We start from the raw sequence: 26,872 nt of genomic DNA on the forward strand, positions 1-26,872 counted from the left end.
GAGGCATTTAGGGAATGAGAGCGGTGTATCTTCCATGTACTTTCCCGTGGCGCGAATTTTTTATTTGTGAATTTGCATGCAAGGCGGGTAAAATGTTGAGCTCTGTCCAACTTTGCAACTACTAAAGAGGCCACATTTTAAAAGGTCATTTAGTTTTCAGACTAAAGTTCAGCAGTCATTTTCACGTTATAGTAGACGGGGCATAGTGAAGAAATATATGACACTTTGTTTACACTTAATAAAAATGGGACTAAATGATGGCGATGTATAGAAAAGGGAAAAAGAAGCTATGGCCATTGAATTTATTAAAACTGAATAAAAGGGACTTATAATACAAGATAGCTCTAAAGACAACAAAAACAGGGTGACATAAACAGAAGGAAGTTGATATGATTGAAGGCTGGTGTGTGGCACACCAGACCTAATAACACTTTGCACTTTTGGGTTTATAGTTTACTTTTACCTTATACTATATCCCATATTATATCATTATGTTACGTGTTATACTGTTTTAGTGCATTATATACTATATTATATTTCTATAGTCTTTATTAATACAGACAAACACTAAATAGCATTACTTAATTGTATATATTATATGTCTGGTGTATGCTGTTTATACACTAAACCTTGCTGACCTTGCTGCTACTAAACACATCCCACCACTGTCACGTTTGCCTTGTAAAAAAAATTTTTTTATTACTCTTGTATAGCTTTTTTTTAATTTAGATTTTTTATTTTAGTTTGATAAACCTCTCATCTCAGTCATTTTTTACTTTCTATATTTATCTGTAGATCTACTTTTGTCCTTGTGCTGCTGCTGCTGCTGCTACAACAACAATTGGAACAATGGAATCAGAAGACCATGTTATATTTCAAAAATATTCCACAGAAAGAGACATACCAAAGAGGCAACTCAGAAAGTATGGATTTGAAGAAATGAACATTGTATATTGGGTAAGGGTGTTATAACAGTTTATTTGATTACTTGAGAGAAACTGGGCTGATAAATAAAATAAAATAAATTATGCAACCATAACGCTGGTTGCTACCTGATATTAAATTGAAAGAAGAAAGTGAAGAACAAGGATGATTTTTCCATTTTTATAATAATAAAACAATAAAGCATTTATATTAACCTGACAGCAGCCAGTTTAAAAAAAATAAAACCTTATGTTCATTCATATACACATCATAGGCATCAGTGTGATTCTCTTAAAACAAGCAGTTCATTTGTGAGCATGTAAGCAGACATAATGCATAATGTAAAAACCTTTTCAGCGCATGTTAAGAAGCTGTCAGTTCATGTGTGGCCCACATTAAGTTCTTCCACCAGCACCGCGACCTCCCCTTCCCCCTTTCCTCTGTCGACCTCTGACTTGTTTATTGTCCTGACGTGGTAATCTTTTCTGTCGCTCCACTTTGATCCACCCTCCATCGCTGGCTTTGGCCCCTTCTTTCTCCTCACTGGGGTTTTCTGTCACAGACAATATACCTGGTATCGTGGAGGGGCGGTTCTGTGGTGTGTAACTGTAACTGTTGGACCATGGCCTCGCTGGCTGTCGTGAGGTTTTGCTGGTTTTATTATTAATATAGTTACCTCTAGTATTGGTCCATGCATGCCCCCTACCCTGCCCCCCTCCCACAGCTAATGTGTTGCCCAAGTAGCGGTTTCTGTGGTGGTCATGCACTGCTCCAGCACTGAGTGGGCGCTCTCGCTCCCTCTCTGATGCGCTCTCTGACGTAGTGCTGGAAGGGCTGCTGCCCTTTGACCCAAGATGAAGCGAGGAGAGTTTGGCCGACAGGCTGGTAGTTGGCGAGGAGCTGCGTGAGTCAATCCAAGGAGTTCCATGGGCACGGTTTGGAGAGCGACGCACAGCTGCAGCATAAGAAAACCCATGGCTTTCATGTGCAGACAGGAACTGAGGCAGAGTGCGGGCGTCAGAGCTAGTGAAGGCAGTCAGAGCAGCAGTCGTCTGCAGGGATTTCTCGTTCATCAACTGCCTCCGCCTTACATTCCACATCCATGTGGGATCAATATCTAAAAAGGAAGATATGCATTGAAAAAAATAGGAGCATAGTCTGTGTTCAATATTGTTAAATATTTTTGTGATATGTTGAAATGAGGAAATTCAACAGCAACAATCTTTAATTGTCCAGCAGTGAAGACACTTTTTGGTTCAACAAAACTATAAATAAAACGATTACCAGCATTAGACTTGTCCATGGGGCTCCAGTCGATGTTAGCTGGTGTAGTTTCGATGACCAGCTCCACAGTCTTGATCTCATCTTGGCCACCACTGTGACTCCACATCACTGGACAGCTGTGTCTGGTAGACTTTGGTGACTTAACATCATTCTGAAGTGTGAAGTCAAAGGAGAATATAAGGCTATTTAGTGTCAAAAATATGTATACTTGTCGCACAGGGTTCTGTGATTGCAGTCGATGCATTTTCAAATAGCTGACGTGTATATTTTTCTTTGTTTTGTGAAGTGCCTCCCACAGCTGCTGAAATGACTCACCTCATAATTGACTGTGTAGTCCACTTTCTGGTCCTGCAGTAATCCAACGATCCATTTGTCCATCAAAAAAGGTGGCTGCATTAAAATGACATTAGTTCATGAATAAATCTGACTATGGCAACAACAATAAAACAATCTAATAGATAAAATGCAACCAGTTAGGTCAGAAACATAGACAACATTTAGAATTGATTAAAACATGAGTGGTCATGTGTGTTTCTGACGACACCTTAGTCATCCGCAGGATTTCCACGTCCTGTCGGTTGGCATTGAAGATGACGTCTTTGATGTAGGTTACTGCAACGTCATCTCCATCAAGTTCCATGTACATTTTCCATTTGCAGTCCTTGAAAGGAAAACAGATAATGGTGAGATAATGTAGGTCTGGTCTGGTGCACTCAGAAACAACACCTGATTACATGGAAAAGTTTATAATTGCAGTATTCTGTGTGGAGAACTTGGTCACTATTGTATATAAACCAACAGCACAACCTAGAGGTAGTTTAACGGTAGTGGGAAGCTATTGGCCACAACGCCTCTTATTGTGGGGGAGGACAGAAATTATAACATAAACATATTATAAATAAATTGCAAGGGCACGAAAAACGAGAAATTATATAAAATGCAATTTGTGTACAATATCTAAAGCATTGTCTAACACCTTATTTAGAGAACAGAGGTTAATGGAAATCAGTACTATACTAATGCCTCAACATGGCATTGAGAGTAGTCTTATTTCATACAATACTATAACAGAGAGATAGAAACAAATGACAACAGTAGCTAATATTGTTATGTCGACATTGTAAATTCCTTGTCAAACACTTGATGTGATTATTCTCTGTGGGATCCAGGATTAATTCCTTGGAGTAGGAATCTGGTCGATTTAAGGTGAAAAGGGTGAAGGTTTTTCCTCATGACTTGCTGCATGCGGCACACATCAAATCCTCACTAGGAGGCACAAATCTCAATTCCCCAGCTCTTTTCTCCTGCATACTGAATGCTGACGAAGCAGTAATGATTCTGCCAATCCCCAAAAGCTGGCCCTGAAGCCACAGGTCACCGCTTAACCACACAGGGTTTATGGCACAGGCCAATTCATTGTGTAGTGATCACAGAGAAAGACATCAGAGGAATGGCACTAACATACTCGTCTGAGAAGCCTTCGCCCTCTCCTGCATTGTCCCCAGGGGCTGGAAACAGCTCAAAGGGGAAGCTTCAGCAAGCCTCTGGCTCAGAAACACACCGTGGCCCTGCGCTGGCCTGGTGTCGGCACTGGACGGTCGCACCGGGGCTCCCAGGTCCATGCTAGTCTAATCACTCCAGCAGAAACAATGTCTGGTAATGATGCCTTGGACCCGAGTGCGTCTAATGACAACTCATACATAATTCAGCACCTTTCACTTGGCTGCACGGTGATATCCTCATTAGTAGGGGACCCTCAGTGGCTGTCAGATGGTGGCCGCACAATCGCAGGCCCTCATTTTGTCTTTGAGAAGTGCAGCTGCTTCCATGACATCGCCAGCAAAGACGGGCAAAGAAAAAAATGCAGTGCGGGTTTGTTTTATTTAGTGCAAAAAACCTTCCAGTTTGTAAAAACAAGGCTGACACGGAACCTGACACCAGGCAGGGGAAAATAATTAGCTCTCATTTTCTCAGCCTCCTGTTTCCTTCTCCCTGCTGTGTTTTCTACCCACTAAACCACCACATGTCAGAAGAAATGGGAGGCAATTAGCAGGCTCGTTTCAGCCCTGCCGAACACACTGAAAGAGGACTATTTATGATGGGACAATGAACAGCTGAAAGATTAAATAACGTTTGCCTTTTAAAAAGAAAATGACTTCTAGCTTAATGGGCTATTTTTGATTAAATTGAAACAGCAAGTGAAGAGCCACCCTTTCTCCATAGTTTGAGATCCTAACAAAGGGCTGTGAGCAAGTCGAGGTGGATGTGGTACATGGCTGAGAATGAAATGTTTATTTATCTGGTTTTATGCATGTCTAGTGATGCCTTCAATGGTCAGTATAACAGCCATCATCATGAATTCTCAGAACAAAGCTTCAGTGCAAGGAGGCTGATTCAATCATGGCAAAAACATGATTCTGTACATCTATTTACAAAAGAACAATTATTACCAAACTTATAAAAGATGTTAACAATTAATAATCAAAGCAGATACAACATTTATTTGCGATTGTCCTCAATTTTTTGGTTGCCCTTTACAGAGCGAATTATGAACTACATCTGATGCTCACAACTGCAGAATATGCTGATGCAGTCTGTGTGTGTGTGTGTGTGTGTGTGTGTGTGTGTGTGTGTGTGTGTGTGTGTGTGTGTGTGTGTGTGTGTGTGTGTGTGTCCGGTGTGTGTCCTGTGTGTGCGTGCGTATGTGCGACTACAAACTTACAGATTTCCCAGTTCCTGGTTTCCAGTGGTACCCAAAGACCAGCTCCAGATTCACAGTTTTACTCTTCTGCACCTCCTTTTCCAGCTCATCCTGGGAAGAAAAGGGAGTTTAGGCACCAAAGATGCACAGAAAAACAAAAAAAACAACTCTACCTGAAGATAAAGAAGAAACGTTTATACCTTCAACAGAGGTGGGAAGTGGACAAACCCGAGGTACTCATTCGTTAGCTTTTCAATTTCTCCCTGCCAAAGAGAAAATGTGAGATTGATTGTTATTCCACATATCAAAGAACATTGATCTCATCCTGTAAAGTATGTATGGATTAAAAGAAATAAGACAGTTGTGGTTAATGGATAACTGTGTCTTGCCTTGAGGTGCATGACGTGACCTTTGGATTTGACCCCCATGTCCCGCATGTCGTTTTCTGTGAGCAATAGCAACCTCTTTCCAGTGATGTGATTTTCTTTAAACAGGTCAGCATACAGCTGCATGCCACATGGACCCTCTCCTGAGACAGAAAAGGATACGCTCAGTTTTTAAACAACAGATCACAAATAAAGAGTCTGAAGATGCTAAAGTCAGATTAAAGATAAAGTAAATGAACAAACCTGCGCCAAATATTTGCTGCATCCAGAAATACTGAAGGAATAAAATGGAAATATATTAGTTTTATTGTAATAGTATGTGAGAGTCTAAATTAATATACTAGTTATGAGGTAAATACAATTATACTGACCACATGCTCCTCTGTCCATGTATATATGTCAAGGGTGGGCAGCAACTGCATAAAAACAAGACAAGTAAAAGTAACAGCAATAGAATATGGATGAATACACACAGTATGAAACGTGTGCATTCATGACCGACAGATTTTAAAGTAAAAATCACAAGTAAATGGTGTAGATGTGACTTAAGTAAATGTTATTAAAATGGAAATAGCCATGTTTTCCATGTTTTGCAAAGACATTACTTTTCCGGTTATTGTGCTGTGCGATTAAGACGACTTTCCTCTAATGGTGTATATCAAACAGAAATGTCCATCTGACTGATCTAACTAACGTGATCTGTTTGAAAGATAAATCATTTATTGCTCATTAAATGTAATCAGGCAGAAACTTGCCAGCCAAAATAAAGATTTCATCATTGTGATCATGAGACTGGTGTGTAATGACAGAAATAATGCAATGGAAAATTGGAGGAAAGATGACTAAATGAATGAGTAATCCCCCATTCACTGTCTTCTTCCCACGACATGTGATAACAGCTCAGATTATGAGCTGAATGCCGGTCTCAATAGACCGTCGCTGCCATACATTTCAGTACAGCCCGCCGCCCCATAAAGCCACTCAGCCCTGCAGCATTTTCCGCCTCCTCCAGTGCTGCAGTTCGGAAGTAAACAGATTCAGAAACACTCTTCCGCTGTCAAAGTCTCACTGGAGTGACTTAACATCACTTTTCAAGCAGCATATTGAATTTCACAAATGTGCTGCCGTGCTTCTTTCTCAAAGCACTATCTTAAATTCAAAATGAGGAGCACAATTTTTGTGTTTATGATACGTGTGTGTGGAATCTGCTGGGGGGGGAAACGACTTGGGTTTAATTCACACAATTCTGCCCCCATGTGGACTAAGTGGATGATGGATAACCAGACCATGAATACTGGGAGTTACAAAGTGGCATAAAGTTAATATCAGAAGAAACAGCTCAACATACAGTAAATGCCTAGTGAAGCAATATATTTTACAATCTTATTAAAATGGTATCAGTCTCTTTGCTCTGTTCTGTCTTCTATCATAAAAGGTTTGGCAATAATAGTAGTAATACAACATAATTCTCATAAAACAGATTGGCAGATAGTTGAAAGAAACTGATTTATTGACAAAACAGTGAAGGGAAATAAGTCACATCAAGAAGGTCGTATGATATTGGCAAAAGATTGAGGAGATGACTAACAAGTGTGATGGCTGAATGTTTCTGAAGTGTCTGGATTTCACACATGGAAATGTAAATAATGGTAAGAGTCTGTGTTCATTGTTATGTCTTGTCTAGTGTGTATAGGGCTTGATGGCACAGGAGTACAGGCGATGTTTGAATAGGAATATTAGCTCATGGCAGGATGCTAACAAGCAACAACACAGGAATACAGAGGATTACATCCTCATGAGACTGACTGATGATAACAAGCGAAGGGGACAATTTAATGGGCTATGCTCACGGAAGCATGTCCTTCTCCCAGATGAAGCCTAATACCTAGCTGAACACTAATGCTAATACGATTTTCTCTACTATAAAGTGCAGGTCTTGAGGCTAATATTCAGTTAGACCGTATGGTGTAATACCGTATGTAAAACATGTGTACAGAAGGAAATTATTCTATTAAAATCTATATTTGGTCAAATCTGTGAGGCAATCTGATTAAGGCATTTTAATCTTGTTATTATTAATTCTTTTTTTCTTAATTTTAATAATCTTTTCAGGCCTAAGAAACAAGCCTGTCTTAAAAAGTAAAATGTAAAATTTGAGAATGAAGCTGACAGTCACACAGCAAAGTTCCTCTCCTGCTGTTTTGAACCTGGGTCAGTCAGTGGAAAAAACATGTACTTTCATCCTGGTAAGAGACTGCGTCTCAACAACTGCACTCCACCACATCCAGAACAAATTGGCCAATCTTAATGTCAGCAAAATGTCACTTCATCATAAAAGCCTGGCCTTCTCTAAGCAACTGGCTCACGTGGCTCTTTCTTCACAGCATGGCACTATACATCCAGTACATTAGGCATATGCTAAATGGCATCCATAATATCCATAGGTGGAGGGCTACAAATATATTCTATAATATCTTTATGATTTCTGAATACAATTTGAACAAAACAGAATAAATAGTAAGCCATTCCTGGTGTTTCTCATGATTATTGAAATGATTGGAATAATCATGACTTAACAAGCAATTAATTACCAAATAGTGCTTCCATAACACCAATAATGCATTAAGTGAGATAACAGTATTTGACAATGCAGCTGTGGCAACACAGAGCGTCAGAGAGCTTTATTCACTGTCGTCAGACCAAGTGAAGCGTCCCATCCCCAGAGTCATGTTGATTTTGTGTCCTTCTCTGACACTGCTCGACATGGAGGAGTTCTGCCTGGCCTGCATGTTGACCTGCATGCCCGAGTGCAGGACAGGCCGGCCAAAGTCCAAGGAAAACATGTCCTCAAAGCCTTTCATCATGGACTGCAGATTCACCTCCTCGTTACTGGAGGTTGTGATCTGACATGACATCTGTGAACTGTTTGATTCCTCCGTCTTAGACTGATAGAACGACTTAGCGCTTATCTTTTTTGCCACAGGTAAGAAGAGCTGAGAGGGAGAGAGAAGGGACATAGGGGTGAAAGAAACGAAGAGAGGATAGAAAAGAAAAGAAAAGAAAAGGAAGTAAGTTATCAGACAAACCACAAAATAAGTGTAAATAAGTAAAGTGGACAATTTTAACCCCAACCCAAGAAGAAAATTAGATGGTAAAGGGAAGTTAACAGAACAGAACAATAAGGGGAGAATAGGAAAAGAAAGTGAAATTTCAGTGTACTTAATTCAAAGGTGTTTAAGTTATCTCTACTGTACAATACTGTGGCATTTGGTCACACACAGTTTTGAGAAAGCAACCACGTTTTGTTCACAGAAACACACAAAGTGCAAACCAGAATATAATCTGTGTCTTTTGCATGCAAAATATACAATGCTGGGAACAAGAGCAAACAGCAAAGCTTAAACTAAAGTTCTGCAACGCTCACAATTCAATATGAATTCTAGTGAGAAATGCAGCATTCACTCTTCATCATGATGCAAATACACTGCACATACTGTAAGTGAAGTGCTGCCAATAATATACTCTGCCCATAATATGCTTTTTCCTTTATTTTCATTTCACTGCTTTCCTATTTCCACATAACACCAGAGAAAGAATTCTGTCACTCTCCCAATGTGATTGAGGAAACACGCATGTGGACAGCAGTGTAAAAGTGAGGTGCTGCTGCTGGGACCGCCTGACAGTTAATGGCAGCTGTCCTGAGCGTGAAGGTGGATCAAGGTGGAGAGGAGATAGAGAGGAACTCACCGGGCTGTTGGACTGTTCGATGAGTTTGCGCTCCCACATCTTTAGACGGCGCTCTCGCTCCTTCAGCTCCTGCTCTTTGGTACTCAGGTCTCTCTCCAGCTTCTTAAGTCTCTCAAGTGTAGCTTCAATCTCACACCTGCAGTATACAGCAATGGAACACTGTCAACAATTCACCAAATATCGCCACATTCAATTATGTTAAAGGCTGGCATGATTCAATATTTTTCTTTCTGTCAACAAATCCCATGAAAAGACCAAAACCAACAATTTATCAGTCCATCTCTCAATACTTCCCTGTCTGTGGCACTCAGCTCAAAGCCCATTTCTATTAATACATGTATATTAAAAAGGCTGTCTTATATCCTCAAACAGGACTACATAGTGCATTTGTTAGGAACAATTCTCAGCTGCAGATTAATACACATTTGGTGCCCTAGAGGCTCTTCTTCCAGTAGGACGGTGTCTGTAGGGTTGACTCAGTAAACCACAGTGCTTGTGTTTGTTGAAATGAAGAAGCGTGTCATCCAGTGCAACATTGTGTGCTCATGTGTTTTAACCCCAAAAAATCCAGTTTCCCCTTTTTAATATTTTTATGTATTAGCTTTAATGTTAACTGACATATCAGATTTGTATTACTCCATGTTTTTTGTGGCTACGTCATTTCATTAAATATAAACATTTGGCATCTTTGGAAACTTTGGGATTTCCACTAGAATCTGAAATGAAGTTATGTGGGTTTGAACAATGTTTGGCTGCACAGCAGTTGTTGGGTTTAAGAGGTTTTAAGGAGATATTAGCTTAAGTTTAGTTCTTTAATTTAATTTGTTGACAATAACAAAATATTAAATATCACCAGCCACCAGACAGTAAGCAGTGACACATACTAAAACAAAATCAAATTAAACTGTAAACAACACCAGTGATTCCCTGCAGTCAGAAGGTGATTAGTTTGTGTCTGATGCTTTGAATGGCAAGGACAGGACAATGTTCACTTCACGTTGGGGGAGGTTTGTTTTGCCCAGCAGGTGGGGCTGCACAGTCGTGGAAATCCATGCTGAGCAACAGCCCAACAAAAAGCTAGTTCTCATACTTTCTGTTCATAAACACATGTAGGCCAGGCAGGAAAGCCCATCCTTACTCTTCCAGTCCTGACCCGTCCTCCGGTTCTTCCACCCCCACTGTAAAAAAGGCCATAATAAAACTTGCTCTCTCTCCTGAGATGCTCCTGGCAGAAGGGGGTTTTGAGCTGCGCCAGTGGGCAAGCAACCGATCAGCAGTCATCAGCCAGACAGTAGATGCCAGATCGGACAGTTCTGAGCTGTGGATAGCACAGGGCCAGCCAGATGGCCAGGAGTCAGTTCTCGGCCTTCACTGGCACTGGCACCCTATCTTACAAGCTCAGAACCCAGACCTACCCACAGACTACTTTACGCATCATCTACAAGGTATTAGCAAGCCAATATGACCCCATTGGTTATCTGGTGCCCTTCACCACAAGAGCTAAGGTGGTGGTGTAACAGCTTTGGACAAAACATAGAGAGTGGGATGATTCTGATCTACCTGATGACCTGCTCCAGATCTGGAAGGAGTGGGAAAGGGAACTGCCTGAGCTTCAGCACATTACTCTTCCCAGATGCTACAGTAGCCCCAAGCTATACAACCCAAACAGCCTGAGGGACATTCACGTGTTCTGTGATGCTTCGGAGAAGGCTTATGGTTCTGTAGCTTACCTCAAAACTGAGGACCTCAGCGGTAAGGTCAAAGTGGCCTTTTCTCACAGCAAGGTCATGTGTGGCTCCAAAGAAGCAGCAGACCATCCCTCGCCTGGAGCTTTGTGCCGCTCTGACAGGTGCCCAGCTAGCCTCAGATCTCACCACCGAGCTTACCCTGCCCATCCGTCATGTCATCCTGTGGACTGACTCGACCAGTGTGCTCACTTGGCTTCTTTCGGATTCCTGCCGATTCAAAGTCTTTGTGGGTACTCGTGTGGCTGAAATACAGGAATTGACTGAAGGCAGAACCTGGCGCTACGTGGACACAACCAACAATCTGGCAGATGATATAACTAGGGGAAAGAAATTAGCTGAGCTTGGAGCACAGAGCCGCTGGTACCAGGGACCACCCTTTCTTTGTGAAGAACCAGAGTCAGAGACTCCACCAGCTACTTACCTCGACAGTGAAGAACTCAGGAAGGTAATCCTCTGCAACCTCATCACCTTAAACTCTGGTTCCAGAGTACCTGATGCCAACTCATTCACCTCATTGGCAGACCTTATTGAAGCCACCATCCAGACCCTGCACAGGGCGGCTGACTTCATCCCATCAGCCAGTCTCTACAAAGAAGCTGAGAGCCATCTTGTCCAGCAGGCACAGCAAGATTGCTTCATCTCAGAACTCTCACTTCTTAAGGAGGGGAGGCCACTCCCTAAAGGTAGCCATTTGCTCACCCTTGCTCCCGACTAGACACCACAACTCAGCTGATGGAGGGAGGGCGCTTCTGACGCAGTTTACATCTTGACACGATCCATCCAATTGTGCTCGCCCATCAGCATCCACTAACTCAGCTAATCATCAAAGATCTAGACGAGAAACTGCACCATCCAGGACCGGAATGGTTCTTCGCTGAGACTCGCAGAAAGTACTGGATTCTGCGTGGGAGAGAGGCCATTCGTCGCTACCAGCGAGGGTGCACTGACTGCCGCAAATGGCGCGGTAAACCAGAAGTGGCGGATCTTCCCAAATCAAGACTACGTCTGCATCAACCTGCCTTTTACTCTACTGGAGTAGATTGCTTTGGGCCCTACCAGGTCACCATAGGAAGAAGAAAGGAAAAGAGGTGGGGGATCATATTTATATGTATGACAACCCGAGCAGTGTATCTCGACCTCCTTTCTACAATGGACACTGATTCCTTCCTTCTGGCTTTTCGGAGGTTCTCATCTCGTTGGGGAAAACCTTTCAAGCTCCTATCAGACCAGGGAACTAACTTTCAGGGTGGAGAGCATGAGTTGCAGGAGGCCTTCACCACATTGCGGCCTGACCTCCAAGCTCAATTGGCCAAGGAGCAGATCCACTTTCGTTTCAACCCACCAAGTGCCCCACATTTTGGTGGACGTTGGGAGAGAGAGATCCGTTCACTGAAGCAAGCGCTACAGGCAACCTTAGGTCCCCAGTTGGTGACCGAAGAAGTACTCAGGACTGTTTTGGCTGAAATTGAGGGGGATCCTCAATTCTGAGCCCCTTGCTATGTCTCGTCCAACATAGCAGATCCGGACCCAGTCACCCCCAACTCTCTGCCGATGGGGCGGCCAGATGCATCACTGCCCCAGGTGGTGTACCCGGAGTCGGAAATACTCAGCCGACACAGGTGAAGGCACAGTCAACTACTGGCTGACCACTTTTGGAAACATTTCATGAAGTATTACCTTCCTGGTCTACAAGCGCGCCAGAAATGGACCTCAGAAACTGCCGACCTACAGGTTGGTGTCACTGTGATGGTCGTCGACCCTCAACTACCTCGAGCACTGTGGCCAGTTGGACAGATCTCCCAAATCATCCCTGGTCCAGATAATAGAGTAATGACTGTTGAAGTAAAGGTGGGGGATCGCACCTACCTGCGCCCAGTGGCCCGTATCATTTGCCTCCCTGCCCTGCCAGACTAGAGACTTATGTGGCCTTTCCGGATTGTTCAGATTTCCAAGGTAAATCTGGGGGCGGCTGTAAAAAAGGCCATAATAACACTTGCTCTCTCTCCTGAGATGATCGACCAATCAGTGACGAGAGTCAATGCTTTGATCTCCTGCCAATCACTCACGCTCAGACAGGAGAAGGGGACAGAATGCAGCAGCTGTAAACACACTTTTTCTTTATCATTCCTTTCCCGTTTTCAGACTTGTTGAAGCGATGTGTGTAGCCCAGAACGTAAGTTAAAACTATTCTGTAACTTGCTAAACTGTCATGGGTTTTACTGCCTCGTTATCTGTGTAAACTTTAAAGCTACGTTTATTCACATTTCAATAAGTGTTCTGCTACGATGTGGATAAGTTTAGCCTGTGTTACAACGTGACATTTATTTGGAGAGAGAGATATATTATCGCCTTGATAATATTGCTGTTGCTGTGTTTCTTATTGCATAGCTGATAGATGTGCAGATTGTTTAATATTACTTGTGCAGCCCTGTGTTGATATTCAGGTTGTGTTAGGGCAATTTGCTAGCAACATGTGGAGCCATATGCTTAGCTATTAAAGGTGTATTACCCTGTTTGCCCCTCGTTATGGATATGTGTGCTGTAATAGATGTGCCTTATTCTCAGTTTGTGTTACTGAGCAATATGTTACATTTATGTTAATTATTACAGAGAAATGAATGTAATTATTAGGGCCCGAGCGCCGACAGCGGCGAAGGCCCTATTGAAACTGAAGGAATTATTATTATTATTTTCCCGGCAAATGAATTGGCTTTTTGAGGGGCTTAACATATTCAAAAACTCACCAAATTTGGCGGTCGCATCAAGTCTGGTGAAAATTTACGTATTTTAAGGGAATAGGCGCGCAAAAATGGCTCGCTAGCGCCCCCTACAAAGTTAAAAAAATTGAGCCCCTGCAGTGCGTTTAACGTAGACTCACGAATCTTGGTACACATATGTATCATGTCAAGATGTACAAAAAACGTCATTGAAGCCATACCCTAAGCCCAACAGGAAGTCCGCCATTTTGATTTCAAAGTTCGAAATTAGTGCGATTTTGGCCATTTCCACATGTTGTACTTTAACGAACTCCTCCTAGAGATTTCATCTGATCAACTTCAAATTCGGTCTGTGCCATCTTAAGACATTAAAGATGAAAAGTTGTTAAAAGAAAAACTTTTCGTCATAGGGCATGGCCGTGGCGGGGCGGCCATTTTGTGCGTTTCGCCGCCGAAACAGGAAGTGGGTGTAACTCGATTGTACATTGTCCGATTGGCTCGAAACTTTTCAGGATTCATAAGAGTCCAACCCTGAGGACAAATAAAGGCCGATATTTACTTAAAGTCATAGCGCCCCCTAGTGGCAACAGGAAGTAGGCCTAAAAGTCAAGGTGCTATACTTTAACGAACTCCTCCTAGAGATTTCATCCGATGTACTTCAAACTTGGTCTCTATCATCCCAACACCTTAAAGATGAAAAGTTATTAAAAGAAAAACTTTTCGTCTGACGGTGTGGGCGTGGCGCAGCGGCCATTTTGAGTGTTGAGCGATGAACAAATAAATTGTTGTAACTTGAGTGTAGTCGTATCTGCCCGAAAATTCTCAAGATTGACAAGGGTCCAGGCCTGAGGACACCTACAGGCCATATTTGACTTTTGGTCATAGCGCCCCCCGCTGGCAACAGGAAATGCGCCTTATATGACAAACATCATCCAATTTACATGAAACTTAGAATGTGTGGTCTACATGTGATAATGAGCCGGCCCCTATAATATAACCACGCCCACTTACTCAGGCCACGCCCCCTTTCATAACATTTGTACCGTTTAAGGTAGAGTCTTGTGTGAGGTGTCATTGAACTCAGCAGAGAGTTCCTTCTTCATTGGTGATCGTTTGGCCCGCCCCCTATGCTTAAGCCACGCCCCCTTTCATAACATTTGAACCGTTTAAGGTAGGGTCTTGTGTGAGGTGTCATTGAACTCAGCAGAGAGTTGCTTCTTCATTGGTGATGTTTGGCCCGCCCCCTATGCTTAAGCCACACCCCCTTTCATAACATTTGAACGATTTAAGGTTGACCATTGTGTGAGCTGCTTGCAGTTTTAATTAGTATTGTTTCTTGTTATATGCTGGTGGTTATAACATTTAGTTTTGTTGTTGTGTGCTGTTATAAATGTGGCTTATTCTCAGTTTGTGTTACTGAGCAATATGTTACATTTATGTTAGTTATTACAGAGAAATGAATGTAATTCTTAGTATTGTTTCTTGTTATATGCTGGTAGCTATAACATTTAGTTTTGGTAAATAATGTTCATAGTAAGTCAGATGCCTATTAATGTGCATTATTATTTGCTTATATTTCAGAACCACATCCAACTTCACATGTAACGTCATACAACTTCATAGTTAACTTCATGTTCGAGTTGTAAATAGATCTTCCTGGATCTCAAAGTCAGATATTTCTGGTTCAAGTTCTTACCGGACAACCTACAGTGGGCCAGTGTTTCAGTAGCCAGTTTTCAATAGTTTTTACACCCACGCTTCCCACTTTAAACAATTTCCATTCTTGCTCAACTTCCCAAATAATTTGTCCTCTTGCCTCCCATTTTCCCAGCAAATGTTTTGGCACTTCACATCACCCTGTACTTTGCAGAACTCTCTTTTTTAAAGAGTTTAGATGAGCAAGGAAATGACAAGTCTGGCCAAAATGGTCTGATAAAGAGTGTAACAGGAGGCGTTTGTTTAGTTTACATGATATTTAGCTAATGTGACTCAGCCTATATTTGCTTTTAGGACAAATAATTAGATTACACAATACCGGATATTAATTTAGTGGTTGTAAGACATAGCAACCATTAAATTATATCAGCTGCTTTTGACTATTATACTCTCAGTGCTTGACATTTGATCTTTGTCTGTACAAACAATGTACAGTGCAGTCTGTAAGTACTGGATTTGACATGAAACAATGACTGTCAGTCAAGTTGTGACTCGCCCCTTCAATTTGAAGTTGTTTGAATCCGCATTGAGAGCAGCTAAACAGTGATGATGCAGAAGAGCACAAGGACATTGAACTGAGGTTTAACCGTCTGAAGCACTACTGAATACATGTTGGCTGTCTTTTTTGTGTTCATTCATGTTCCCCTCAGGGTGAATTGTAATAACTTCCCTGACTTTTCTTCTAGCATCATCAGGTCAAAACTTTAATTTCTTCAATACTTTGATTTATGACAAAATAGTTGCAAAACTATTGACACACCCATCAGCCTCACTCAGCTGTACTTTGTGTTTAGTGCTAATTAGCAAATGTTGGCATGTTAACACACTAAACCTATATGGTGAACATGGTAAATATTATACCTGCAAAACAGGATGTTAACATTATCATTGTGAGCATGTAAGCATGCTGATGTTAGCATTTAGCTCAGTGTGCAGTGCTGCTAGCATTGCTGTAGACTTGTTAGGTTTGTTATACCGTACATACCCCCAAGTATATATACTATATTCCTATACTGTGCACCAAACATGTATATGAGCCTTCTCAAACATCCTTCAAGCCGAAAGTTAGCACTTTAACCATAAACGTATAAGTCTGCATTATATGCTCTACCTATTCCTTAGTAATTTCTGGGTAATGCAAATCAGCTAACTGAGAACAATAGTAACAAGCCCAACAGATCTCACTGCTCTGAGGTCAACACAATATCTCTCCACCCTTTCTGGTGAAGCTACTACCTGCTCTTATCACCATCAAGCCTGTCCTTCCACTTCCAGCCAGCTAGGCTTATAGTATCAAACCTCTTGAGCTATAACAAATGTGTCTTTCTGTGTCACACATTCTCAGTTTCTGTTTTCCAGCAGCAAGCTTCACTCCAACCTGCTCCACCTGCAGATGGCTGCCTGGACATGATGCCACCAGCACAACTTCTGAGGAAAAACCTCAGAGCACAGACAAGCCCCGCAGAGAGGCAGAAAGAGAATAAAGTAACAGCTGAGACTCACCAAACCTCCAGCTGCTCATACAACCCAATTAAACACTTCTACTTGAAAAAGATGGTGATTATTTTTAGGGCCTTATGGGTAAACAGAGGAAGTATATCCAGATGGATGATTCTCTGGAGGTTTTCATGCCTTTATGTAGCTATCAGTGTAATTATTAAAGATCTATATGCACAATCTCAAGTCTTTTTTGTATTTCACGGCCCCCGTCAGCTACATTTACACATCATTCTTTGAAAACAGTTGCACATTTCCTTAGGCTGAGGCAGTATATTGGTGAAAAAATGAGTTATAAATACATGTACTGGGCCTGGGAGAATGGCTGAGCACATTACCTCCATTCAGCCTTGTTGTGAAGGAAAGAGTTGCACTGTTGAGGAAGTTGGCTGTCATTAGACATGGACTCCAAAGTAGAGAGGATCTGCTTGAACACTGGCCTTTCCTAAATCAACACACAAACATTTGTCTGTGATTCAAATGGAACCATACATATGTTGTTAATTTGCAAGCTAATGTGACTTAGCGGATCACTCACTTTTGGCTCTGTTGCCCAGCAGTTCCTCATGAGCTCAGCAAAGCTGGCAGGACAGCCACTCGGGATAGTTAACCTCTGAAAGACACACAGTCAGATGTAGGATGAGCTGAAGGGGTGCTGATTTAAAGGAATAGTTTTTGGAATATACGCATATTTACGTTCTTGCTGAGAGTTAAAGCTAAGCTATCTAATCTGCTGATCAGTTCCGTGTCTGAATGTTCATATTCCTAAATGCCCTATTGTATGTAAATTGGGAAGCAGATTGGAAAATATACAAGCAAGACCAGTACGTACAGTACAGAACGTATAGTCGCACTAGCTTTTCTCTCCGTAAAGAGGACTACACTAATGAATTGGTAAAAAAGCAGACTGCTATAACAAATATAACTGGTTGAAGGAGTTTCTGGATTTGCTTTCTATGGAGAATGCAACATCAACCCTTGCAGACTATGATCATGGTCTTGGCGCCCCTTGGGCTCTTATTAGAGAATATATGAAAAATAAAGCAACAAGTTGACTGTGTAGTGTTTGTGTCACATGAATATAAGTATTTCATGAGAATCTTTTTTATTTATTTATTTATTATTTAATAAATAAATAAAAATCTAATCTGCTGGCTGTAGCTTCATATTTACCTACGGACATGAGTGTGGTATCAATCTTCTCATCTAACTCAAGAAAGCTAATAAGAGTAATTCCCAAAATGTCAAACAATTTCCTCAACAAGATATTTTACACCTATGATCCCAAGCAGGGACATACAATATATTGTGTATCACAAAACTAAATATTGATTCAGTGTGAAGGAAGGTTTATAACTGGACAATAATGATGCCCCAGTTCCAAGGGTCAATAAATGTATATAGTATGTACACGTAATCACACACTAGAGCACCTCGTTTTTCTCCACCACGAGCCAGGCCACTTGTAAACCTTCCAGGCCTTTGAAAGGTATCTCACGGGTGAGCATTTCCCAAAGCACCTGTCACAGAAGTCAAGAGCCAAGGTCAGTAAACAAACAAAGTGATAATACTGTCAAATTATACGCATGCATGTACTGTATATGTATGCTCTGTCAACATATACATCTATGAATCTTCTGTTTTGCCCCACTGGGTTGGCTTTCACAGAATAAATATTGTTGAGGGGATGAGTAGCTTGTATCTGTTTCTAAAGTGTGCATATTCATATATGAATAATCATTAAAAACACCTTTCTGCCTTTCTTAGAGGCCAAATGCAACATACAAAATAGACAAAAAGATAAATTTTAGATTTTCAACAACGATTAAAGGCTGCCATGATTTCTGAAGTACAATAACAGTACTCCCTTGATAATTTAGGTGCTTTTCAGCTGGTATTCAGCAGTAACATAAATCAGAAATCAGAAATAACAACCTGCGTCGGCATCAAATTAGATCATGAAATCCAGAGCCAAGGGCTCTACTGTATGTGTACCGTATTTCTGCAATTGTCAGCTGCCTCATATTACATGTATGTATTTTACTAGAAAAAACAGCTCCTCAGAAAAGTGTTTGAGGGGGAAAACTGCATACTTACTGTAAATCTGCAATCAATTTGCAGTATACCTGACATAAAAAGCACTTATCATAAAATCATAAGAATGCTTAGCTTGTAAAATCTGTGTAAACATATTTTTTGTTAATTGATTGGGCTTTTTATCAGTAATTCACTCTTGTAATATAGGAACTGCAATGTGTAAGCTGTTTCCATTTTGAAACTACTTCCAAAAGTCTTTGGACAGAAACTTCATAAGAGTTTCAAGAAGAAAGACTGACAGTTTCTAAGAGGCTATACTTATGAAAACGTCAAAACAACTTTTATTGTCTATTTACGCAGAGAAAGAAATACAGAAATGAAAAAGTCAGAGAGACTGGTTGACTGACAGCCTGACTAAGCCCTGGTTGACTACAGTGCAATTTTTACAAATATATTATTGAACATATTTGATTCAATTTAAATAGGTTTGTTTTTAGGATATAAATCAAAAGCATTATTCTCTTAAATCTTTCCTTGAAAGCCAAAAAGCATTCTATAAATGGGTCAGGCTGTGAGTCTCAGTGTTCTTGTCAATCATTCATTGTGTGATCTTTGAAAGAAATGGTCTTAAAAACGGTCCTAAACTTTGGCTCATGAGTCAAAGAATCTTAGTAAAAACGTGGAGACTTTGTATAAAGCAGCTGGAAGTAAGTCGTAAGGGGCCAGCATACTCAATATAATCAAAACTGCTTGTAGGATAGTCGGATATTAGACCCCGAAAAGATTTAGGAGATGTCTGAAACTCTAATTTGGTAGCTGAGACCAAGTCGTAACACTGAGGAACATTTGTGCACAGAACTTATTCTTCATTATAAGAATAAGGGCAACTGTCCAAGACACTATCACTCAGTTGATTGCTGGCTCTTACCCTAAATTAGGCAATATGTACCAAAACAGTGATCTACAGATAATGCTGCTTTCCCCTCCTTCTTGTCACTCACCACACCATAGGAGAAGGTGTCACAAGTCTCAGACACAGGCAGGCTCTGAATCACCTCCGGAGCCATCCAGGGAAACGTGCCCACCAAGGACATGTGTGTTGTGTGAGTCAGGAACTTGGATGCCCCAAAATCACAGATCTGAAGTGACGAAAACAGAATAGAAATAACCATTGCAATTAAGTCAAAATGTGTATTTTGCAATCCATAGCCACCATCCATAGAACAATGTCCTTATTGCGCGCTAATCAAACCAGCAATGCAGATTTTCTTTGGCTACTGAAAAAGAACAGTGGCTGTAACTCGCAAGTGTGCATCTGGTGGTGATGCTGGTGTTAGTAAAAGCTACAAATGTGGGTATCTACTGTACTGCAATCAACTGCTATTTTCATCACTGCAATTTGCCACACTATGTTCTTGGCTTTTAGCTCTATGATACATCAGATACATACAGGGGAGGTTTCAAAATACTTTTGAAATTACTTAATAGTTTTACATATTATACTAACTCTCTTGCAAATAAAAGGTACAATATATTGCCATGAGTTTTTGTTAAATCTCCTTTCTACTAGTCTCATCCACCAAAGCACCTATAGTGAAGCTCAGTGGTTTCTCGAACAAGCAAAGTTAGTCACTGCCCTCTTGTGTCCACATACTGTAGGTAAATAATATACCAGTATTTTATGCTCATATTCCTTTCAAATTCTGAGATAAAAGTTGAAACCTTCAGCTAACCAGACAATATCACCTCATCAGAGCCGGCTTATTGTGCAGCAAACTGTATCTGACATGAAACTCTACAGGGTATAAGTCATAATGAAATCCTACCTTGAGAACCTTGTCTGCTGCCACAACAACTGCAAGAGAAAATAACAGTATGTATTCACTTGAAAGTATAGATAGCATAGTTTTGTAAACAAAAGAAGATTCTAGAAATCAAATCCTTTACCATTCCTGGACTTTAGGTCTCTGTGGATCACCTTAACGGGGGCTTCTGAATGTAAATAATGCATTCCTAAAGCAAAAAATAAAAATAAAGAGACATTTTTCAGAAGGAGATCACTGGAAACTCCTATATACACACTGGTGGCGCTGATCAATCACACAAGAAAATAATGCATCTTTGTTTGAAATACTGTATATGTAGAGTAGCAATGAGGGAGACCTAGGGCTGCTTTGAGTAAAAAATCAAGGCTCATTTATTTATATTTCCATGTAAAAGCACACCTACAGTCCCTGCAAACACTAAATCACATACACGCTGGTGTGGACATTAATGACTGCAACAAATTAGGGCTTTAGCGAGGAGCAAAGTCAAATATTTTGTCTTGCCTTGTAAAATCCTCTCCTGGAACCATCACCTTATCGTGGTGGAGAGGTTTGTGTGTCCCTATGAACCTGAGGGCTGTGTTGTCTGGAGCTTTGTGCTCCTGGTAGGGTCTCCCAAGGCAAAGTGGTCTCAGGGGAGGGGCCAGACAAAGAATGGTTCAAAAACCCTATGAAAAAACGAGGTAGAGATGGAGTGACCCTGCCCGGAGGAAGCCCGGGGCCCCCGTCTGGAGCCAGGCCCAGATGGAGGGCCCGTCAGCGAGCGCCTGGTGGCCGGGTTTGCCACGGAGCCCAGCCGGGCACAGCCCGAAAAAGCTACGTGGCACCTCTCTCTCCAACCCATGGGCCCACCACCTGTGGGAGGAACCGCTGGGGTCGGGTGCGCTGCCACATGGGTGGCAGTGAAGGTCAGGGGCCTCGACGGACCAGACCCGGGCAGCAGACGCTGGCTCTGGGGACGTGGAACGTCACCTCTCTGTGGGGGAAGGAGCCGGAACTTGTGCGGGAGGTGGAGCGCTACCAGATGGATCTGGTGGGGCTTACCTCTACGCACAGTCTCGGTTCTGGAACCATACTCCTGGATAGGGGTTGGACTCTTTTCTTCTCCGGAGTTGCCCAGGGTGTGAGGCGCCGGGCGGGTGTGGGGATACTCACAAGCCCCCGGCTGAGCGCCGCTACGTTGGAGTTTACCCCGGTGGACGAGAGGGTCGCCTCCCTACGCCTGCGGGTTGTGGGGGGGAAAACTCTGACTGTTGTTTGTACGTATGCACCAAACAAGAGCTCGGAGTATTCGGCCTTCTTGGAGACCTTGAATGGAGTCCTGTATGGGGCTCCAATGGGGGACTCCATAGTTCTGCTGGGGGACTTCAACGCACACGTGGGAAATGATGGAGACACATGGAGAGGCGTGATTGGGAGGAACGGCCTCCCTGATCTAAACCAGAGTGGTTGTTTGTTGTTGGACTTCTGTGCTAGTCATGGATTGTCTATAACGAACACCATGTTCGAACATAGGGATGCTCATAAGTGTACTTGGTACCAGAGCACCCTAGGCCAAAGGTCAATGATCGATTTTATAATCGTTTCATCTGATCTGAGGCCGTATGTTTTGGACACTCGGGTGAAGAGAGGGGCATAGCTGTCAACTGATCACCATCTGGTGGTGAGTTGGGTCAGAGGGTGTGGGAAGACTCTGGACAGACCTGGTAAGCCCAAACGGGTAGTGCGGGTAAATTGGGAACGTCTGGAGGAGGCCCCTGTCCGACAGACTTTCAACTCACACCTCCGGCGGAGCTTTTCGTGCATCCCTGTGGAGGCTGGGGGCATTGAACCCGAGTGGACAATGTTCAAAGTTTCCATTGCTGAAGCTGCGGCGGGGAGCTGTGGTCTTAGGGTCTTAGGTGCCTCAAGGGGCGGTAACCCACGAACACCGTGGTGGACACCGGTGGTCAGGGAAGCCGTCCGACTGAATCTTTCCGGGATATGTTATCCCAGAGGACTCCGGAGGCAGTTGCAAGGTACCGAAGGGCCCGAAGGGCTGCAGCCTCTGCCGTGAAAGAGGCAAAGCAGCGGGTGTGGGAGAAGTTCGGAGAAGACATGGAGAAGGACTTTCGGTCGGCACCAAGGTGCTTCTGGAAAACCGTTCGCCACCTCAGGAGGGGGAAGCGGGGAACCATCCAAGCTGTGTACAGTAAGGATGGGACGCTGTTGACCTCAACTGAGGAGGTAATAGGGCGGTGGAAGGAGCACTTTGAGGAACTCCTAAATCCGACTAATACGCCCTCTATGGTAGAGGCAGAGCTGGAGGATGATGGGGGATTGTCATCAATTTCCCTGGTGGAAGTTGTTGAGGTAGTTAAACAACTCCACAGTGGCAAAGCCCCAGGGATTGATGAGATCCGTCCAGAAATGCTTAAAGCTCTGGGTGTGGAGGGGTTGTCTTGGTTGACACGCCTCTTCAACATTGCGTGGAAGTCGGGGACGGTGCCTAAGGAGTGGCAGACCGGGGTGGTGGTTCCCCTTTTCAAAAAGGGGGACCAGAGGGTGTGTGCCAATTACAGGGGTATCACACTTCTCAGCCTCCCCGGTAAAGTCTACTCCAAGGTGCTGGAAAGGAGGGTTCGGTCGATAGTCGAACCTCAGGTTGAAGAGGAACAATGCGGATTCCGTCCTGGTCGTGGAACAACGGACCAGATCTTTACTCTCGCAAGGATCCTGGAGGGAGCCTGGGAGTATGCCCAACCGGTCTACATGTGCTTTGTGGATCTGGAGAAGGCGTATGACCGGGTCCCCCGGGAGATACTGTGGGAGGTGCTGCGGGAGTATGGGGTGAGGGGGTCCCTGCTCAGGGCCATCCAATCTCTGTACGACCAAAGCGAGAGCTGTGTTCGGGTTCTCGGCAGTAAGTCGGACTCGTTTCAGGTGAGAGTTGGCCTCCGCCAGGGCTGCGCTTTGTCACCAATCATGTTTGTAGTATTTATGGACAGGATATCGAGGCGTAGTCGGGGTGGAGAGGGGTTGCAGTTTGGTGAGCTGGGGATCTCATCGCTGCTTTTTGCGGATGATGTGGTCCTGATGGCATCATCGGCCTGTGACCTTCAGCACTCACTGGATCGGTTTGCAGCCGAGTGTGAAGCGGCTGGGATGAGGATCAGCACCTCTAAATCTGAGGCCATGGTTCTCAGCAGGAAACCGATGGAGTGCCTTCTCCAGGTAGGGAATGAGTCTTTACCCCAAGTGAAGGAGTTCAAGTACCTTGGGGTATTGTTCGCGAGTGAGGGGACAATGGAGCGGGAGATTGGTCGGAGAATCGGCGCAGCGGGTGCGGTATTACACTCAATTTATCGCACCGTTGTGACGAAAAGAGAGCTGAGCCAGAAGGCAAAGCTCTCAATCTACCGGTCAGTTTTCGTTCCTACCCTCACCTATGGTCATGAAGGCTGGGTCATGACCGAAAGAACGAGATCCAGGGTACAAGCGGCCGAAATGGGTTTCCTCAGGAGGGTGGCTGGCGTCTCCCTTAGAGATAGGGTGAGAAGCTCAGTCATCCGTGAGGAGCTCGGAGTAGAGCCGCTGCTCCTTCGCGTCGAAAGGAGCCAGTTGAGGTGGTTCGGGCATCTGGTAAGGATGCCCCCTGGGCGCCTCCCTAGGGAGGTGTTCCAGGCACGTCCAGCTGGGAGGAGGCCTCGGGGAAGACCCAGGACTAGGTGGAGGGATTATATCTCCAACCTGGCCTGGGAACGCCTCGGGATCCCCCAGTCGGAGCTGGTTAATGTGGCTCGGGAAAGGGAAGTTTGGGGTCCCCTGCTGGAGCTGCTACCCCCGCGACCCGTTACCGGATAAGCGGAAGAAGATGGATGGATGGATGGATTGCCTTGTAAAATGTTTCAATACTTTCCAAGCTATGGCTGTTTCTTACCAAAACTTCTGATTTAACCTGCTGGCCATCTGTTTTTCAGACCTCTCTAAGTCTTATATTATAATACTTATGTCAAGATTCTTAAAGAAATTGACTAGTTAAGATATGACGTGCCAAACAGTTTTCAAAGTGAGCTAAAGATGTGAACTCTGAAACTCTTAACATCAATGCAGGTGTTCCTCTAGGTTCAATCTCCGTCTAGATTAATAACCTTGGGTTGTATTAGTTAATTATTGTTTTTTTTCTATTTGTTTCCAAATGACACTACATGATGGACACATGTAGCCAAACTTGATCTTGTGCTTAATGATTTGCAGTTCAGTTTTTTATTGCATCCAAAAATCTAAATCTTGTATAAGATGAATATATAATATTTAGTTTTTTATCTTTTCTTAAAATCTTTTTTCCACATATTTCCATTACATTTTTATAATATTGCAACAGATCTTGAATTTTGGATAGATAGCAAGCTGTCTTTCACTAATATAATCATGGAGATAAAATAGTTGTCACATTTACCTCTGGCTATCTCTGCAGCCCATGTCATGATCTGCCCCATGTCCATTTCCTCACTCTCATCACTGGACAGGTAATCATACAATGATCCACCACTCGCATACTCTGTAAAAAAAAAGAAAAAATGTGATTATGTTTTATGACGTGTAAAATGACTTACAGTGACAAAACCGTTCTCTGGAGGCATTACATTGTACATATGAGTGTAGTATGTGAGAGCATTATGTGAAAACAATTGAAAATTGAAATTCTGCCAGATGACTCCTGGAAGCCAGCTGACAGTGTCTTGTTTACAAATTGCTCCTGCCACTGACCTGTTGCTGTGGATGAGCTCAATTTATCACTAACTGAACGCAATGAGCCACCCTGTTACCTCAGGAGCCCACACATTTATGAACTCTATCTAAAACACAAAATAATAAGTCTTTCTACTCTGTTTTCTAAAGTTTTAAACACTTCAAATGGGGCACTTTTTATGGGCATTGACAACCATGTAGCCTTTTGCAAAATCCCCCTCACAAAACTGTCCAAAGACATACAGATAAAGCTTTCGTTTAACACAAAGCATATACAGAACAGGCAAATCAACATTTTTTGATCTCGTGAGGTAAAGTGCTTGTATAAAGATAAACAAGCACTATCATACCCGCTAAAACAGCAGGAAACCTCTGTTTGTGCATAATAACCCAATCATGGTCCAACACAGTAATGTAAACATGCAGCGGCACCAAGACAGGATTTTAATTAACAATCATAAAACACACCAATGTCTTTTATTATGAATCTGGATTTTGCATGGCTTTTTTTATTTATGTTGTAGCAAAAGCTGACTGACAGCAGACCTACAAATAAGATCACCTCACTTCACCTGTGTGTGCAAGTAAACACTTGTCTGCTTCTTTTAATACGTTTAGCCACATTCCACGGATAATATCCTGTGGCTCTGTTGTAAACTTCTCTTTCGTTTTAGTATCATCTATCTATTCAGAGAGAATTATTCTTATGTCATAAAATAGTTTAAATCAGCTTGTGTTAAACAGCAAACCCTTGCAGACAAAGCCTTGCAGTGTATTCCACAGGCAAATGTACCTTTACCCCAAAACAATAACTAATTCATTAGGTTTATGAGGCGGCTGAGTGACAGCAGATATTGTAAACCCATGCAGGTTAACAGACAGAACGGGATTCTCAAATAGGTTGTAGATATTGGCTGTAGAAAGAGGGAACTGCCTACCCTGATGCTGTATGTCAACAGACTGAGGCAATTTATAACAGAGCTGATGAATGTGGACATGGCATGGTCAGGATGGCCATAAACATTTTTCCTGTATCTGGTGCTAATTAGATTCTGCTTTGATAAATAGAGACACCAACCAGCCCCTTGACAACAAAACCTTCCTCTTTCACAGCTGCAAAATACCACAGCGGCTGCTAAGGTGGCATGAGGTTTACATATGTTAGTGGTCACAACTGCAAATGCTTTCACCTAACTGTTAACGATTACTCTCACACACAGCTATCACATAGAAAGCATGGTTTGCCTAACGTTTAACGCAAGTTTCACATGAGAGTGTTCTGCTCACAATAACCTTAATCTTCTTCCTACTGAAGAAAACAAAACCTTTGAATACATGATCGGTGTCAAGTCACATGTAAAGCGACATCCAGTAAGTTACCTGGTGAACGAGGATATACACCTGCACGACATGTAGCTTTGTGAATGTAAGATGGGAAACTCTGTAGAGGCAGCAGTTGCCTAACTTTGTTACAGTGTTGTTTTGTAGAAGATGAGGTTCTATAATACTGTATGCAGAATTTTAGCAGAGTCTTCTACCACCCAGAAATTCTCAATAA

At 42.7% G+C, this 26,872-nt stretch overlaps 1 protein-coding gene across 5 annotated transcripts in view; it reads right to left on the bottom strand.

Annotated features, from left to right (window-relative positions):
• Positions 1 to 958: 958 nt before the first annotated feature.
• The window catches only part of zak (sterile alpha motif and leucine zipper containing kinase AZK), a 32,576-nt gene continuing 6,662 nt past the window's right edge, over positions 959 to 26,872 (bottom strand). For 3 of the 5 annotated variants that reach the window (XM_031297524.2, XM_031297518.2, XM_031297532.2), the window contains 17 exons: positions 25,022 to 25,123; positions 20,705 to 20,770; positions 20,584 to 20,612; positions 19,759 to 19,896; positions 18,154 to 18,240; positions 17,259 to 17,333; positions 17,059 to 17,165; positions 9,043 to 9,178; positions 5,667 to 5,711; positions 5,539 to 5,569; positions 5,299 to 5,438; positions 5,110 to 5,172; positions 4,931 to 5,020; positions 2,753 to 2,869; positions 2,524 to 2,598; positions 2,209 to 2,359; positions 1,320 to 2,041 (listed from right to left, as the gene is read on the bottom strand). In XM_031297524.2, coding sequence (XP_031153384.1) covers positions 1,320 to 2,041; positions 2,209 to 2,359; positions 2,524 to 2,598; positions 2,753 to 2,869; positions 4,931 to 5,020; positions 5,110 to 5,172; positions 5,299 to 5,438; positions 5,539 to 5,569; positions 5,667 to 5,711; positions 9,043 to 9,178; positions 17,059 to 17,165; positions 17,259 to 17,333; positions 18,154 to 18,240; positions 19,759 to 19,896; positions 20,584 to 20,612; positions 20,705 to 20,770; positions 25,022 to 25,123 — 2,174 coding nt within the window. Of the gene's footprint in view, positions 2,042 to 2,208; positions 2,360 to 2,523; positions 2,599 to 2,752; positions 2,870 to 4,930; positions 5,021 to 5,109; positions 5,173 to 5,298; positions 5,439 to 5,538; positions 5,570 to 5,666; positions 5,712 to 6,782; positions 8,289 to 9,042; positions 9,179 to 17,058; positions 17,166 to 17,258; positions 17,334 to 18,153; positions 18,241 to 19,758; positions 19,897 to 20,583; positions 20,613 to 20,704; positions 20,771 to 25,021; positions 25,124 to 26,872 lie in introns of those variants that run through there. The other 2 variants (XM_031297509.2, XM_031297541.2) reach the window with 2 other exon arrangements.

The sequence above is a fragment of the Sander lucioperca genome, chromosome 8 (genome assembly GCF_008315115.2).
Source record: "Sander lucioperca isolate FBNREF2018 chromosome 8, SLUC_FBN_1.2, whole genome shotgun sequence".
In the NCBI taxonomy this organism is placed as follows: Eukaryota; Metazoa; Chordata; class Actinopteri; order Perciformes; family Percidae; genus Sander; species Sander lucioperca.